The sequence below is a fragment of the Poecilia formosa genome, unplaced genomic scaffold (assembly GCF_000485575.1).
Source record: "Poecilia formosa unplaced genomic scaffold, Poecilia_formosa-5.1.2 Scaffold100, whole genome shotgun sequence".
Taxonomy (NCBI): domain Eukaryota; kingdom Metazoa; phylum Chordata; class Actinopteri; order Cyprinodontiformes; family Poeciliidae; genus Poecilia; species Poecilia formosa.
Genome location: NW_006800039.1, coordinates 1,764,997 through 1,780,736, shown reverse-complemented (window position 1 = coordinate 1,780,736; position 15,740 = coordinate 1,764,997). Strand labels below are relative to the sequence as shown.

Below are 15,740 nucleotides of genomic sequence, written 5' to 3'. Positions count from 1 at the left end.
TATATATATATCTTTGGACCCTGTTTTAACTAATTAAATGTGTAAACAAATTCAGTGTTTTTCAGCGTTCTCTGTGATCAGCTGTCTTGTGCTAAAGCATGCTAAGAACAACGGCACACCTGCTTTCATAACTGTACTCGCTGAAATAAATTATCAAGCTTCTAAATAGCAAACATCCAAAAAACTGTACAGCCAATTATCTCTTTCGTAAGCCAACAGGCTCCCTGCAGTGGCGTAATGGCTGTTTGGAAATGAGCACCTCGGAGATGCACACCAAAGCTCCCCCCCAAGGAGTAAAACCGACGTCCTTGTCAAAGCGGAGTCACAAGGCAGAGCTGCAATATCCTAACTGTGGGGCCAAGGGTGAAGCATGTGTCATGTTTAGTTCACTTTGTTTTAGACTCATCGGCTGTCATGCACATAGCTTCGCAGGCAAACAAAACTGCATAAATTCTCAGCTTTTTTATTTATTTTCATAAAATAGAACTGTGCAACTTAGTTAATTCAAATGCAAATTAGTGCTATCATTTCAAGCCACTAAATATTGTCTTTATCGGCTGTTGAAGTTTCAGCTTTATTGGGATTTTTCAGGCATATTTAAGGTTTAGTTGTTAGCGTGGCATGCTGTCTATATAATGGACAGATAGCATAAGTTGAACTTTGCTAATTCTGCTCCCCAATAACAGACTAAAAGGAAGGTTTATGAAGCACACCGTAACATTCAAGACATTTTCTAAACTGATTAAAATGCTTATGGAATAATAAGGTTATTTTGACTATGCCAGTCGGTCAGGACATCTCGAAGGGATCTGCAGAAAAGCAGTTTTCGCAGATTAAAGACGAAATCTACGTATATGTTCTTTATTTCTAAAAGGTTCCTGTTGAACATGTTATTTCTACAATGATCTTCATCCGTACAGAAAGAAAACATATCCAAAATATTTATACAAAGCCTGTAACATGTTATCTAGAAGACACTAAGAAGAATGATAGCTTGCTCTTTGAAAATTGAAAGTGAGGTTAGAAGCTCAGCTTTGGCATAAATGTTTTCAATCAGTTAAAGTATGTGTTACTTATAAGAAGACTCAAAAATTAAAACAACCTTCAAGAATCTAATTAAAACATTTTTTAAGCCATTAAAATACAGGGTTTGCAAAGCATCAATTTGTTGAATAATAATAATAATAATAATAATAATAATAATAATAATAAAAAAAGGGAGATCTTGGGGGACAACAAATGCTCTTGAGCCCAAGTCTAAACTCTTAGATGCCAGTCACACTTACAAGTGCCATATTTATTCATTTGATAACTATCTCCACAGACAGTTGATAGAGAAAAAAAACAAGCTATAAAATTGGCAAAGGTAGAAGAAGAAGAAGAAAAAAAGAAAACTTCCTGAGCCACTTAAAAATTATACTTTGTCGGCAACAGCAGCGCATCATTCCATGTGCTGGCAAAAGCGAAGCATAGTTTCATCATTTTCTGTGCGCCAGCATGAAATGAAGCCCCTGAGGCTTATTGAAAATATTCATGCAGTATATATTTGACTCCTAACCGTCACATGGCAGCCATGAGACTGCCGGCATGTACATACGTATACTTTTTAGTTAAAATCCGCCTTAAAAGAAGACATGTCACATGGCAGCTATGACTTGGTTTATACTGAAACTTCACTCATTTAATCAACGACTGGAACGACTGGAGGCCTTTCTCTTCCTTACTTTTCTTCTTGTGCTGCTGACGTATGGCTTCCCTTAAAGCCGTAACTTTAGGGAGTTTTTGGTCTTGTGTCAGTGGTGATTCAAAATATCTTTGTAGGACGTGTTGCTGCAAACTGGAATGACCCTCAGGCCCCCGCGGTGCTGCAACTTGTGCTCGATATTACAAAAATCTGCACACAACCTAGCTGTTCTTCTCATGCCATCCTCTTTTTGCTTTCTTATCATTTGTCATGTGCAAAATGTCGCTCCACCTAAAAATGGATCCCGTGTAGATGCTCGTTGGTTTGGCCTCGTTGTGCAACTTAATGAGCTTCGCCTGTTACTCCAGACGTTTGTGACAAATAAAACTTACCCTGTTTTCGTGCTTGTCTCTTCCCATCAGATGAGTTTCTCAACTCTTTTAACATTTATCCAATTGTGTGATTCTGCCTCATTTCCCTGTTCTTTTCTAACTCTGTTTCCACTGTGACTGTGCTATGTCAGCTTCTCTTTTCTTGTTTTCTGCTAACATCCTCCACTCCCACTACCTCTTTCTTCCCATCTCCTTGAATTCTTACTTTGCCCGCTCTCAGAGTCACCTTGTCTCCGCTCTCATTTAAGACTACTGCTCTCATGTGCCTTTTAATCTGTCTCGCTCTTCAGCGTCACTTTGTCTAACTTTGCCTTGTGTGCCCGTAGTCTGTCATGTATGTTCAAGTGCATTTGGAGTGACATCCAAATGTCTGCCAACGTTCAACTGAGCATGCACTCCAGTTCGGTCTGGGGTAGTAACCACTAAATTGATTTTATCCTAATAAATGCCAAGAACAAGGCATTAAGAATGTCTTTGCCTCTAAGAGAACCACTCAAATTGTAAATGGTCTCTCTTTGAGTTTTTTATTATTTTTTTAATCTGTTTTAAACTGTGACAAAATACTTCTTAATTCCAGAAATTATCAGCCACAGCTTAGTTTGTTGCAAACTCTTAGCTTTTGATCTTTTTTGGCTTTTAAAAATTGCTCCATAAAAATATCTTGAGTGGAACATTGTCCTGCTTTCATGTGGTTTGTAGATTTTAATGACTTTGGAAGGCAATTTTTTTTTCTATCAGCTAAAATCAACTGCTTTCCTTGGGCAACACATGATGAGGGAATGATTGACTGAAAAAAATAATAATAACAGCTTGACTCTGTCCTCATCTCACCATCTGTCTTACTTATAAAAACAACCTGATAAAAGGCGTATTTTGACCAAGTTGCATTCTGGTTCTTGGGTTCAGTAATTTTTTATTTATTTATTTTTTATTGATTTTTTTTTTTTTTTTGCTTTGTTCATTTGTGTTTCACTTGACATCCTGGTTTAGCCCATGTTTATGACATGTTCTTCTGTGACTTTCTCATTTATCTGTATCATTCGTCTTGTGGCGCTCAGCCTTTTGGGCTGGCTCGTCTCCAGCGACTCTCTAACTGTTGATTAAACTCACCTGGTCCTGGTTTCTACCAATCAGCTCTTCTGGACGTTTCAGGCCTGCGTATTTCCTCCGTTCCTTCCTGGACCCTCTGCTGTTCATTCGTGGTTTCTGGTTCTCTTAAGCAGTACTTTGTGTTTCAGGTATTTGTGTAAGTTCTGGACCTTATTATTTAATTAAGAGCCACATCCTTCAACTCCTGTAGTCTTATTTTGAACTGGATCCACCACCAGCTGCGTATGACATGCTAAGCTGTTATTATGAGCCTTGGGTGTGAAGGGGAATGCTTTATGCTTTCACCCAGCAAAAATGTCTTTGAGACATTTATCTTGAGGTGAAGAAGGAAGTCATAATTCCTCTGACTGGCCAACAACACTTGACTACAAAAGCACTGAAGTAGTCCACACCATTTTTAATTATGTGGAATAATTTTTGGTGTGCAGTAGAAGAAGGAAACTGACGGGGAGAAAATATGACTTACTAATGATCTAAGTGATGAGAATACTATGACTTGCAAATTGTTAACGCCTAACAACGCTTAGGTTTTTTTTTTTTATGAACAGTCATCAAGCTGCTACTGGGAAGGGAAGGGCCTGAGCATCTGTTTGTCCACAGCCCTGCCAATGTGCCAACGTGAGAGGATGGAAACAGCTCAGATTACATTAAAAAAAGTTTTTTATTGATTCATTAAAAAGTTCGAGTATTTTGACCGCACAAGTTTTTGTTTGTCAGGGTTGAGTTTAAACAGTTCAAGTAAAAATGTTTTGTTCAAAAGAAAAAAGTCTAGTATGCTTGAACTGATCAAACCTGAACTGGATGCTTATACGTTATTATTTAAATGCAGCTGGAGACTGACAAAAACTAATTTTAGTTGTAAAAAACACAGAAAGTGAGCATTTAAAATGAGTATGAAAAATAAATCAAAATGTCCTGTGATGATGGTGGATTGTGATCAGTAAAACTCTTTGTTCATTTGTGAAAAGTAAAGTTGGGCATGCTTAGTTTTTTTTTTTTTTCCAAAATATGTCAAAACTCTCATATCCTGAGCAAATCCGTCATTAAACCTCTCATTTATGCTCTTTGAATTATAAGAATTAAGCTCTGAATCAGTCTAAATTTCTGTGCTTTCAAAAGTCACCAAGGTGCTTTTAAAAGAAATGGGTGCAGTGTCTCAGCGCTAGTGCTTGACTGACCTACTTCATTTGGAAACCACACAAGTCTGCAAAACAGGTTTAAATCTTGATCCTTGATTAGGTTTACTCACAAAATGTAGTGAGTACAACTCACCAAATTTGAAGACGCGAATCAGCTTCAATCTACCACAACCATGGAAGATAAGTATTCATTTACTAAAATGGAGTCAGATGTTCGCCCAGATGTAATGGAAAGAACTCCTTCCAAAAACTCTGCATTTTTGGCCCATCTGTCAACAAATTAGTTTCCTAAAAGTTTTGAGGATCATTGGGATGTTTTTCTGTAAAATGGAAACAGGCCTTTATGTTCTTTTGACCGGAGGTTCGCAGCTCGGATCTCCCATGGATGCAGTTTTTGACCAATCTCTCTTCCTGTCGAATCATGAATCTGTCGTTGCAGACGTTGCTATAGGTTCCTTTGTGATCTCCTGGTTGAATTATCAAATTGTTGCAAGGCTGAAAAGATTCACCACTGTTCCATACTTTCTCCATGTGTGGATAATGGCCCTTGCTGTGGTCTGCTGGAGTCCCAAAGCTTTGAAAATGACAATATAACCCTTTCTTATCTGTTCTTGAATTTCTTAAGATCAGGGTATGAAGTGTTGCTTTTTGAGATTTTTTTTTTATCCTGCTTCAGTGCTTTCAGCCAGGCTGTATTTTAGAGATTTCACAGTTTTAGGGGAAAGGCAGGTAAATGTGAACCAAAAAAAAAAATTTTCTTTATTCACTCTAGATACGTGATTTACCAAGGGAGTCAACTGTACTTTCAGACAAGGGTTTTATTTTATTTTATTTTATTTTATTTTATTTCTTTTTACTTTTAATAAATGACATCACCATTGGTCACTACTTTTTTGTATTTGCTTAGGTTACTTCTTCTTGGCATTTGGCAAATATGACTAAGCATGTTTGTTCTTTTTTTTAAATTATTTTTATTTTAATTTTTGAAAACCAGTCAAATCTATCTACTTTTGGGATGCAGAAAAAAGAGAAACACCTTGCTCCCATAACACAAAGTGTCTAAACTCTAACTCTACAGCCTAGCTTTATGACCCAGACAAAACAAAGACACAGCAGGGGTTAGATTCATTCAGCTGTGAATTCAATTAAGAGAAAAATAAGTTAATTAAGGTGACGGTTGTACATAAAACCCTTGCTGACTTGGGCTTTTAAAAGTGAACGCATTATCATAGCGCGATTGTTGTGTCGTCTCAGACAGCATTCCTTCATTGGTCTAAACTGAAAGTGTCTTTTTTTTCTTCTTCTTCTCCTCAGACACAAGATAAGCCCACATCGTCAGCGCATATAATTGGTGCATATTGAGTGAATGCAAGTGGAGAGATAGCAGACAATGTTCAGCCCACAACAAATAATTTCATAGTTGCCTCTTTATTACGTAACTGCATGAATCATAGCAGTTTATTTAGATGTTTTTCCCTTTTTTTCTTTTTCCCAGCTATGTGGAGACAACTTTACCCAGCAAGGTCTATAGACAGACAGTTACACTATAAGCAAAGACAAGGAGACTCTCTCTCTCTCTCTCTCTCTCTCTCTCTCTCTCACTGACATCCCATAATGATACTCAGACAGACTCAGGCAGACGCCTGCTCGGTCCCGATTGGTAGAACTGTTGCCAGGGAGCGTTGCCTTCTCAACGTGGATAGAATCTGTTGTCTGGTACACTTTAGACATGAGAACAACTGCAGGATCTGAATATTTATAACGAGGGGACTGTTCATATTGAGATTGTATAGAAGCAACATAAGCAAGAGCAGAGGGCTCTGCTATTGTTCAGGCTCACATGAAACTTTTCACGCGGTTCGCTCGTTGCATTGGTTCTTGCACTTGAAATGAGACATTAATCGATGCTGTTACTTCTCTGCATGTCCTTCAGAGATAATTGTTGGAGTTGTGGGTAGGTTTTCACTCCGTCTCCATTGTGTGAGACCCTCTTTACTTTAAGATTGAACTCACTCGAATTATTAAAAAATAGCCCAAAAAAGACTGTAACTTGAGTTAGTTTGAGCTTAGCCCTTACCCTATTGTCATTTATTCAGCTACAGTAGAACTGGTAATTAAAATCTGCGAGTGTATGCGTGATTGTGCATGTGTTTGTTTGCCATCTGGAGGATCCTCTCGTGTCTTCGTATTATTCAGATAAGGCTGGACCTGCTGCTACACTTAATAACACTGTGCGTAGGTATGAGTCCCTAATTAGAAATGGATGCAACACATTTCGAAGAAAGCAGACAGAACGCAATTGGGGTAGCGTTTTAGTCGAGTTTATAAAACAAAAAATATATATATATTTTTTTTTTAAATCACAAAATGTCTGCACAGGCAAAGTGCCAGAAGTCAGAGTCGGTCATATAAGGATGATGATTATTAAAATGTGTCTTAATTTGCTAGAAAGTTCGAAGATGGGAAAGCAAACTCTCCTCGGGTAATGGGAGCAAAAGTTTTGACACGCAGATTTCGTTGGAATTTGCCTGTCAATTCTTGTGTGTGTAAATGCACATGTGCACCTTGCATTTTTCTTTTGCACATTTTCCTCTGTAATGCATGTGTTCCTGTTTCTTATTCATTCTGGCATACATTTGCATAAATATGCAGCTATGTGTCTCTGTATATGTGCTATGTGGCACTCCACTGTCCTGTCTGCCTGACTCAACATATTCTCTGCTCACTCTCCTTTGCTCTTTCTCTCTCCCCCCCCCTCCCTCTTACTCCTTTCCCTTTCTGCTCCAACCCCCCTCTCCCCCTCCCCTCCTCCAATCCCTCCCTCCATCCTCTCCTTCCCGCTCTGCCTGGCTGACACGTACATGCATGTCTGTAGACTCTGTACTGTGCTTGCTGCCGTGGCACGCGCCAACCTCACTGCAATGCAGCCCTGTGTGCATTAATTGGCAGAGAGACAGTGGGTACGTGGTATGCAGGATGGGAAGGGTAGGAAAAAAGGGAGGGTGTGCTGGGGGGGTAGGCAAGAGGCAATGTAAGGACACAATAGTAACAATAACCAATAGACAGACGAGTGGACAAGCAGTCTGGCAGCATCCCAATGGGACAGACACACAGACAAACAGAATGTGTATTGCTGAGTGTGCATGGGGAGATTACCTGACCGTGTGTGTGTGCGCGCGTGTGTGTGTGTGTGTTAGAGAGAGAAAGCGCAGGGGACTGAGTTTATGTCTGTTTGCATTAGCATGTTTGCGGATTTGTTTCTCCGGCGTTTCACAGAGCTTTTTTTGTGTGAGCTCACTCATGTGTGCCTATATGTGGCGTGCAGATACCACACACTCTGTGGCTAAGCTCTCCCAACCAAACTCACTGACTCACTGTATTCAACCCTCGGTGATATCTTCACTTTCATGTTTCCGCTGCGACTGAGGAGAGTAAAAGTTTGCTCAGTTTAAAGTGCAACTTTCTCCACCTGAGGTTACTTTGGCAGAGAGTGAAATGAGTGTCTTGACACTTTCAGGGAATGCGCTCCGATGTAAAAAAAAAAAAAAAAAGAAAAGTGCTCTGCGTCAGCGTTTTATTTATTTATTTTAATGTTCCATATTCAAAGGAAAAAAGATGGAATGAGATTCTGAAGGTCGTGATTGCTCTCATCTCCTAACATTTCTTTAGATGGAGCTGTTTCCATCATGCCTCTCGGTTTTAAGCTAGCATGCAAGAATTGCAACTTTTGTGTGTATGCTGCCTTGCAACCGTTCTTACGTTTTGTATTTTATTGGGTTTCCATTTAATAGATCACATCAAAGCAGTTCATGTGACATGAAAGGAAATTATTGATGATTTTGCATGTCTTTTTAAGCTATAAAAAGCGGGAGGATGCATTGCAGTGCTGCAAGTCTACCGATGCACGACTGCCCGTCTGAGATGAAAGGCCAGACATAGAGAGCCAAGACACCCAAGGTAACTCTGGAGGAGCTGTTGACAAGAAAACTAATAGTCTTCCAACTCAAGAAATCTGGTCACTATGCAAGTTTGGCAAGATAAAGTCATTGTTGAAAGACATCCAACAACAAGTCCTAAATTAAACATTTGCCGAGCCACGTTGGGAGCTTAGCAAATGTCCAACAACATAATCTGGTCATAAGGGGGCCAGAGTTAAACTTTTCTGACCTACATGCAAAATGCTACCCTACACTTCAGACAGAAAAGTTGCACAATTCATGTGCGTCAGCCTACTGGGAAATAAGGTGATGGCATCACCATGTTGTGGGAAGGTCTTCCGTCAGCATGGACATGAAGGCTGGTCAGAGTTGAAGAGAAGTTGGATGGATTAAATATTTGAAATAGTGGAAGTAAACCTGTTACAGAAAACAAGTGGGAAGTAAGGTCAAACTTTGAGCATGGTGACCCTAAACCAACCGCTGGACTTCCAGTGGAATGGTTTGATAAAAGATTGACCCAGTCAAACTCCAGACTTAAATATCAAGTCTGGGGCAATGGTTCAGCGATGGCAGGACAGATCAGGAGATTTATTGATGGATGGATTTGTGTCTTTTCTGCAGTATTTCTCCAGCCTGCAATGGTGAGTGGAGAAAGAGCTGAGCGACAAAGTGAGGCTCAGGATTTAGGAGTCGGTCACCTATTGTCATAAGCTATGGCTCATTACCGGAAGAACGAGATCACTGATACAGTGATTTAAGTGAGTTTCCTCTGTAGGCTGGTTCTAAGAGAAGAGACAAGGTGAGGGACTTCGCCGTTTGGGGGGAACTTTGTACAGTCACCGCTCCTCCGCTTTGAGGAAATCAGTTGATGTAACTGATCTGGAGAACACCTGTTAGTGACATTGGCCTAAAAAAAAATTCCACTGTAATTGCACTGAAAAAGTGGTTTTACAAAGTATTGCCACAGTGGCAACGGATGCAAATGAAAGTTTTAAAAAGCATTTGTCCTTTTCATTCTCGTGCACAATTATGTGCCGCCTTATGTTGGTCTTTTTCATTAAATCCAAATATAGTTGAGCCTTATAGCTGCTCAAATATGATAAAGTTGCAAGGGTGTGAATACTTTTGCAGGTAGTATGTGTTTACACAAATACAATAATACATTTGTTGCACATCCGTTAAAGCAATTAGCATTTTTTTAAGCCTCCCACACAGATCTTCGTGGAACTCATAGTCTCCGGTACTGAGCTTCTCGTTGCCGTTGTCCTGTCACCGGCTGCAACATCCGTCTCCTCTCCTCTCTCATCCACGTCAAGCGACATCTATGGAGGCCGTTTTTTTTTGGGTTTTTTTCTTCTTTTTTTTTTTGTGCTGGCAAAAAAAAAGAAAAAGCAGAAGCAGAGAAATGCCACCTAAATAAGCAGAGCTACCAAAGCGGAGGTGTAAATTAATCATTTAATTTATCAATTCATGTGCAAAATAGGGCTTGTGTGGAGACAGTGCTTTGCTCTGGTTGTGTGTGGGTGTTTTGGCAAGAGATGTCCTGGCATGATTCAGAGAACATACACGACACTTGCTGAAAAGTAAAAAAAAAAAAAACCTCTCTCTTTATTTGTCCCCCGCTATTGTCTCAAAAAGTGGAAAACACCTCTCGGCAAACTTTTCAAACCTTCCAGTTTAACGGCTGGCTGAGTGAAGGAATGATGCATTCTCTCCAGACTTGCGTCAAAGCGGCAATTCAGAAGTTTCACTATTCCGTGTCTAATTAATTAACAGTGTTCACGACCTCTGCAGGCTTCTCTCATTTCTCTTTCGTCTGAGTCATTCCCCTCCCTCTGCTCTGTCGCACCGTATAGACATCCGTGTTAAGGGGCATGTGGCAGAAGTTGCTTCAATCTAATTGTCTTTCCCTGCTCGTATTGTCCTCAAATGACTTTCTCTCTGTCTCAACTCTCCCCTCCCTCCCTCGGACTTTCTCTCTGCCCAGTCGCTGTCTCGGTCTGTAACTGTAGCCTGTGTTTTTCTCTCCCTCCCACTCCCTGCGACGTATAGATACTGCATTGATCAGACACGCGCGCAGACACATGCACACACACACACTCACCGACCCAGCCTCCCACTCCTTTCATCATTGATTCGCCCTGCTCTTCCCTCTTCTCTCGCTCTCTCTCTCTCCTCTATATTCTCTTGCTCCTCTCTTCCCTCTGTACAGCAGCACTTGTTGAATTCAGCCCTCAGAGAGTAGAAAGCAAGGAGAGATAATGATAAGGAGGCATTGAGACGGGGCTGGAGCAGACCGCGAGCAGAGAGAATGGGGTCTTGGAGGACACAAAGATAGGAGGCAGGAAGAGGAGGAAAAAAAAAGTCATAGAAGCTTCTCTAAGGCAGACACTTTAGGTGAAAGCGGGAGCTGGCCAAACGGAGGGGAAACATCAGAGTGCTCTTCTTGCTGTCTGTACTACTCCTCATCTGTCCTGCCCCCGACTCTGCTTAAAGCAGAAAACTCAGAACTGTCTGTGCTAACGGTGAGCAGTATTTCTGCGTGTTAGCAGAGGAAAAGTTATGATGTGCTGTTTTCCTCCAGGTGAGTGCTTAGGTGCCAGGTTACACAGTAATTTCCCTATGCAGCCTACACTGCCTGCGCCTGTGTATCTGTGTATGCATGCACGCTTTTATGTAAGTAAGCCAGAGTGCATGTGTGTCTGTATGGAGTTCATGAAGTGGGAGACAGAGAGAGAAAGGGAGGGAGAGAGAGAGAGAGAGGCTTTGTGTGTTTGTGTGTGTGTGTCTGTGTGTTAAAGAGGCGGTGACATTTTTTTCAGTTTGTATTCCTGGAAACTGCTCTGCAGCATTGCTCAATAATGAAACTACTGCGTATATGTATGTGTGTGCGTGTGTGTGCGCGTGTGTGTGGGTAGGTGGAGAGACAAAGACAATGATACAAGGTTCATGGAAGTAACGAAGGTGCAAGTTTTCCTGGAGAATGGACTGTGAAGGAATTCAAGGAACTGTTGGCGTTAACGCGTAAATAGAAAATCTGTCTATCCGAAGCTTATAAGGGGAGCAAATGCTGACAAAGATGAGGCGTCAGCAAAATGAAGGAGAATCTATGAACTCTGACATGAAAAACTGTCCGTACTCAGTGGGTTTTGTTGCTGAGGGGAAAAAAAAAAAAAGTTATTGTCAAGGCTATCTTCCAGGCCATCAAGGTCCAAGCTGCAGGGAAACTGCTGTTCATGCATGACAAGCAATACATGGAATGAGCCTGAGGTTTCCAGGAATTAAAAGTCATCTCAAACAACATAGCCTTAAGAGGTTTCACAACATTTCTCATACAGTAGGCATGGCGTTGTATTCATTTTTTTTTTTTCTCCTGTGGAGTGACTTGGCTCCTCCTTCCTCTCTCCTGTCTGAATCTCTCACCCACTGTCTTCGCATATCCATCTTTCTTTCACACTCCTCTCACTTCTCCCTCAACTGTATTCGTTTTCTCACTTAATTCCATCTCAGTTTTCAGTCTTTGCTTCCTCCTCTCAGTTGTCGTTCCTTGTATCTCTCTCTCTCTCTCCCTCTGGCAAATCTATTCATATTTCACACATTTTTTTTTTACTTTTGTTTTTTTTTGTTTGTTTTTTTCTTGCTAAAAGATGTCCTCCATACATTTTTTGTTTTGCCTGTTTTGATTTTACAGATGTCTTTCTTGGTGGAAGAGTGAAAATCTGAAAGCCCATCTTCCTCTCCCCCTTCGGCCAACATGTCCCAGCTGCTCCATGTGGAGATCCCGAATTTTGGAGCCACGGTTCTGGGCTCCCTCAATGAGCAGCGGCTGCTGGGACATCACTGTGACGTATCCATATTGGTAAAAGGTGAGTAAGCTGGATTTTTATTATTATTATTATTATTATTAATTAGTGAATTTTGCAGAAATGTTTTTAACGTCCCTCTCTGTCTGAACCAGGTCAGGCTTTTAAAGCCCACCGGGCCGTTTTGGCAGCCAGCAGCCTCTACTTTCGTGACCTCTTCAGCAGCTCAACCAAGTCCCAGTTTGAGTTGCCTTCCTCAGTCACACCTGCTTGCTTTGAGCAGATCCTCACATTCTGCTACACAGGGAAGCTAACGATGGCAGCGAGCGAACAGCTGGTTGTCATGTACACAGCTGGCTACCTCCAGATTCAGCATATAGTTGAACGAGGCATGGACCTAATGTTTAAGGCAAGCTCACCTCACTGTGACTCGCAAACTGCAGGGTCCTTGGAGGAGACGGGATCGGAGCCGCAGAGTCCTCTCAATAATGGTATCGGCCTGTCAGTAGCCAGCGTTCTGGGAACCCAAAGCTGGTCTACGTCGGCCCTACTCTTGCCGCAGCGTAAAATCAAAATAGAAGTGGGTGACCCAACACCGATTTCCACACCCTCAACACAAACCAAGATTTCGACCTCGGAGCTGGGGAGCCGGTTGGCCAGGGCCTTCTACACAGCAGCTGGAGGGCCTGCCATTCCTGGTATGCCTACCTTCCACCTTCAAGGAACGACTGGAGGAGGAGCCGGGAGCGGGGCAGGCGGAGGAACAGGTGCGGAAAGGTCCAGCCCAGGAGAGTCGAGCCTTCCCACCACAGACAGCCCCACATCCTACCAGAATGATGACGAGGAGTTTGAGGAAGAGCCATATGACGGGATCACAGAGGACGCCTACAGTCAGATCTATGGACGTCCCACTAACCCCTATGGGAGTGAGTACAACAGTCCAGTCTTACGCTGTTTGTTATTACGAAAATACTTTTGCAAAGCAAAAGATTATACATTAATTAGATGTGCGACTGATTTCCAGTCACCGATTTGTAAAGTTTAAAGGGAAACTTTTTTGATTTATCTGCAAGAACTGTATCTTTTTCCCAATTTCTGCATAATTTGAAGACATAATTGTCCAAGCAATAAAATATTTATAACAACATATAACAACGCCTTCTCAGAAGCATCACGGTGACAAAGCTGTTTCTCTCTGCATAACTAAACATCTAAACATACCTAAAATCTTTCAGGATACGGGGCAGAGATATATATATATACAACAGATAAGCCTGGTTAGCAATAGTAACTATCAACATCAATCTCTGTTTGCATTCCCCTGTAGATTTAACTCCAAGATCTTAACTGTGGGATTTCCAAGACACCCATCAGTTCTTTGAATTGAACTATTCAAGGGATTGAACAGTTCAATCCCTTGAACTATTCTTCGCTGCGCTATGTTCAGGTTCTTGTTATTTTGTTGGCACCAACTTAAAGAAATTGCTGAAATACCTTCAAAGAAAACTCATTTTACTTCCAAGAAGTTTCTTCTTAGGCTTTGTTTCCGATGGTTGATTACCAATCGGGCCGGTCCAACATGAAATCAGCTGATTCCAGGCAACCAGATTATTTCTCAGAGCAAGAACTCTGTATCACTCGGAATTTAAATTCTATGAGTTTTATACTAATGTTCTGCATAAGTGCAAATCTGGGATATTCACTTGAAATGGGACCAATCCAACATAAACATTTAAGTAAGGCTCAAAATGACTTTCAGAAAAAAAAAAATAGTAGGGTTTCTCCAGAGGTTTTATGAGTAGGACTTAAATAAGAAGAAATAATATATCAACATCCATTTTATTCCATTTATAATTTAATCTTTGATAAATTTTGTATCCTGCACATCTCAGGAAAGCAGGACGTTGTGCCTCCAGAGTTTGTGTGGGTTCTCACATTTTAAAGATAGCCTTATGGAGTTGGGATCGGAGTGCATCGTGACCAACAACACAGCCCTTATCACAGCAATAGCAGCTCCTTCACTTTGTAAAGATGTTTTCAACATAATTCCACACCGGTGCAGACATCCCTGCTCTTGAACGCATCCGTTTTGTTTACGTTCACATCCAGGAAGCAGACGTTTCACAAACATGGCATATGCACCCACTCTCCATCATCCTTTTTTCACCCTGAAACTGAAAGGCATGGCAAGGGGTTTGTTAAACTCTAGAGTTTCAGTAATTCATGAAATCCACTCTATCTGCAATCAGTCAGAGCACCGCAGGGTGACATTGTTGGATATTTGAGAACCATGCACCTCTTTCCTGTGTGCGTGTGTGTGTGTGCAAGCAGAAGTATCTTCACATATGCACAGGGAAACATCTATTGTGTGTGTGTGCGCGTGTGTGTGTGTGTTGGAAATAATACATTCATTCCTGCTGTTCTCTCTATTTTGCGTCTGTGCTCATATATCTCCAAGTCATCACAGAGGTTAGAGCAAATCATTTAGGGTGGAAAAAACCCAACTGTTCTTTTTTTGGGGGGGGGATTTGGGTCCCTCCAAAAGTCAGGTTACTGATGCAGCATCATTACTTATCTGGGATACATCTGCAACGCTCTGAAACATTTATGAAACACAACAAACTTGCATCAGATTACCCAAGCTACTTCACAAACTCAATTTCAAATCCTTTATTGTCAATAAGGGAACAGAAAGTGGTGATAAGAATGTTTTTTTTTTTTGCTTTTGCAGCATGCATAGTGCCTTGCAAAAGTATCCCTACCTGTTTTTTTTTTTGTTTTTTTTATGTTTTCCCACAACCTCAAACGTCTACGGTGTTGAGATTTTATGCAGTGAGCCAGGGACTTCCAGTTCCAGTCCTGGAGAGCCACTGTCCTACAACTTGTAAACACATCCCTTCTCTAATTACACCTAATTTAAATGTCTGAATCATCACCGCAGAGTCTCACAAAGTTCTTCATGGGCCTGACGATGAATCATTCATTCCATTCAGGTGCGTTGTGTCAGAGATGCATATGAAAGGAGGGCAGTGAACACAAAGACACAAGGACAAACCAACACAAAGTAGCACATAATTGTAGAATGGAAGGAATATGAAAAATGGTTTTCAACAATTATTACTATTATTATTATTATTAATTCAAAAACGTGTAGAGAGGATTTAGATTCAGCCTCCTGGAGTCCACTTGGGGAGCTACTTTGCAACAATTACAGCTATAAGTCTTTTGGGGCAGTGGCTTTGTATCAGAATGGCATTAGGGTTTAGTTCTGGCCCGGGTCAATCAAACACGTCATTATACACATTAATGGTTGTTGTCCGTCTGGAGGGTGAACCTCTGCCCCGATCTCAAGCATTTTGCAACATCTACTAAGTTTTCTATTAGACCCAAATGCCCTCAACTCCTCTATATTGGTGAGCTGCAGACATGACTTCTTATGACTTTCTTTAGATGTCAGCTTTAACATTGCCAGTGCGTCAATGCAGGCCAGATTTACTCAGCTAATTGTTGTCCTGTTGATGCATTCTTCCACTTGAGCTGTTCTCTGCAGGTCCTCCAGATTTATCATGGGGCTCTTGGCTGCTTCTCCAGTGATTGCCAAATGTCTCCACTCTGTCATTTTAAGTGTACAGCATTGTCTTTGGACGTTAGAAGCTGCTTATTGACAAACATTT

The 15,740-nt window shown here is 41.1% G+C and overlaps 1 protein-coding gene across 5 annotated transcripts in view; it reads left to right on the top strand.

Annotated features, from left to right (window-relative positions):
- Window positions 1–15,740, top strand: part of nacc2 (NACC family member 2) — a 36,999-nt gene that overhangs the window by 12,888 nt on the left and 8,371 nt on the right. The window contains exons 1-3 of one of the 5 annotated variants that reach the window (XM_016674733.1): window positions 8,770–10,847; window positions 12,013–12,129; window positions 12,222–12,992. In XM_016674733.1, the coding sequence (XP_016530219.1) occupies window positions 10,826–10,847; window positions 12,013–12,129; window positions 12,222–12,992 (910 nt within the window). In that variant the 5' untranslated portion in view covers window positions 8,770–10,825. Of the gene's footprint in view, window positions 1–8,769; window positions 10,848–11,181; window positions 12,130–12,221; window positions 12,993–15,740 lie in introns of those variants that run through there. The other 4 variants (XM_007558987.2, XM_007558985.2, XM_016674734.1 and 1 more) reach the window with 4 other exon arrangements.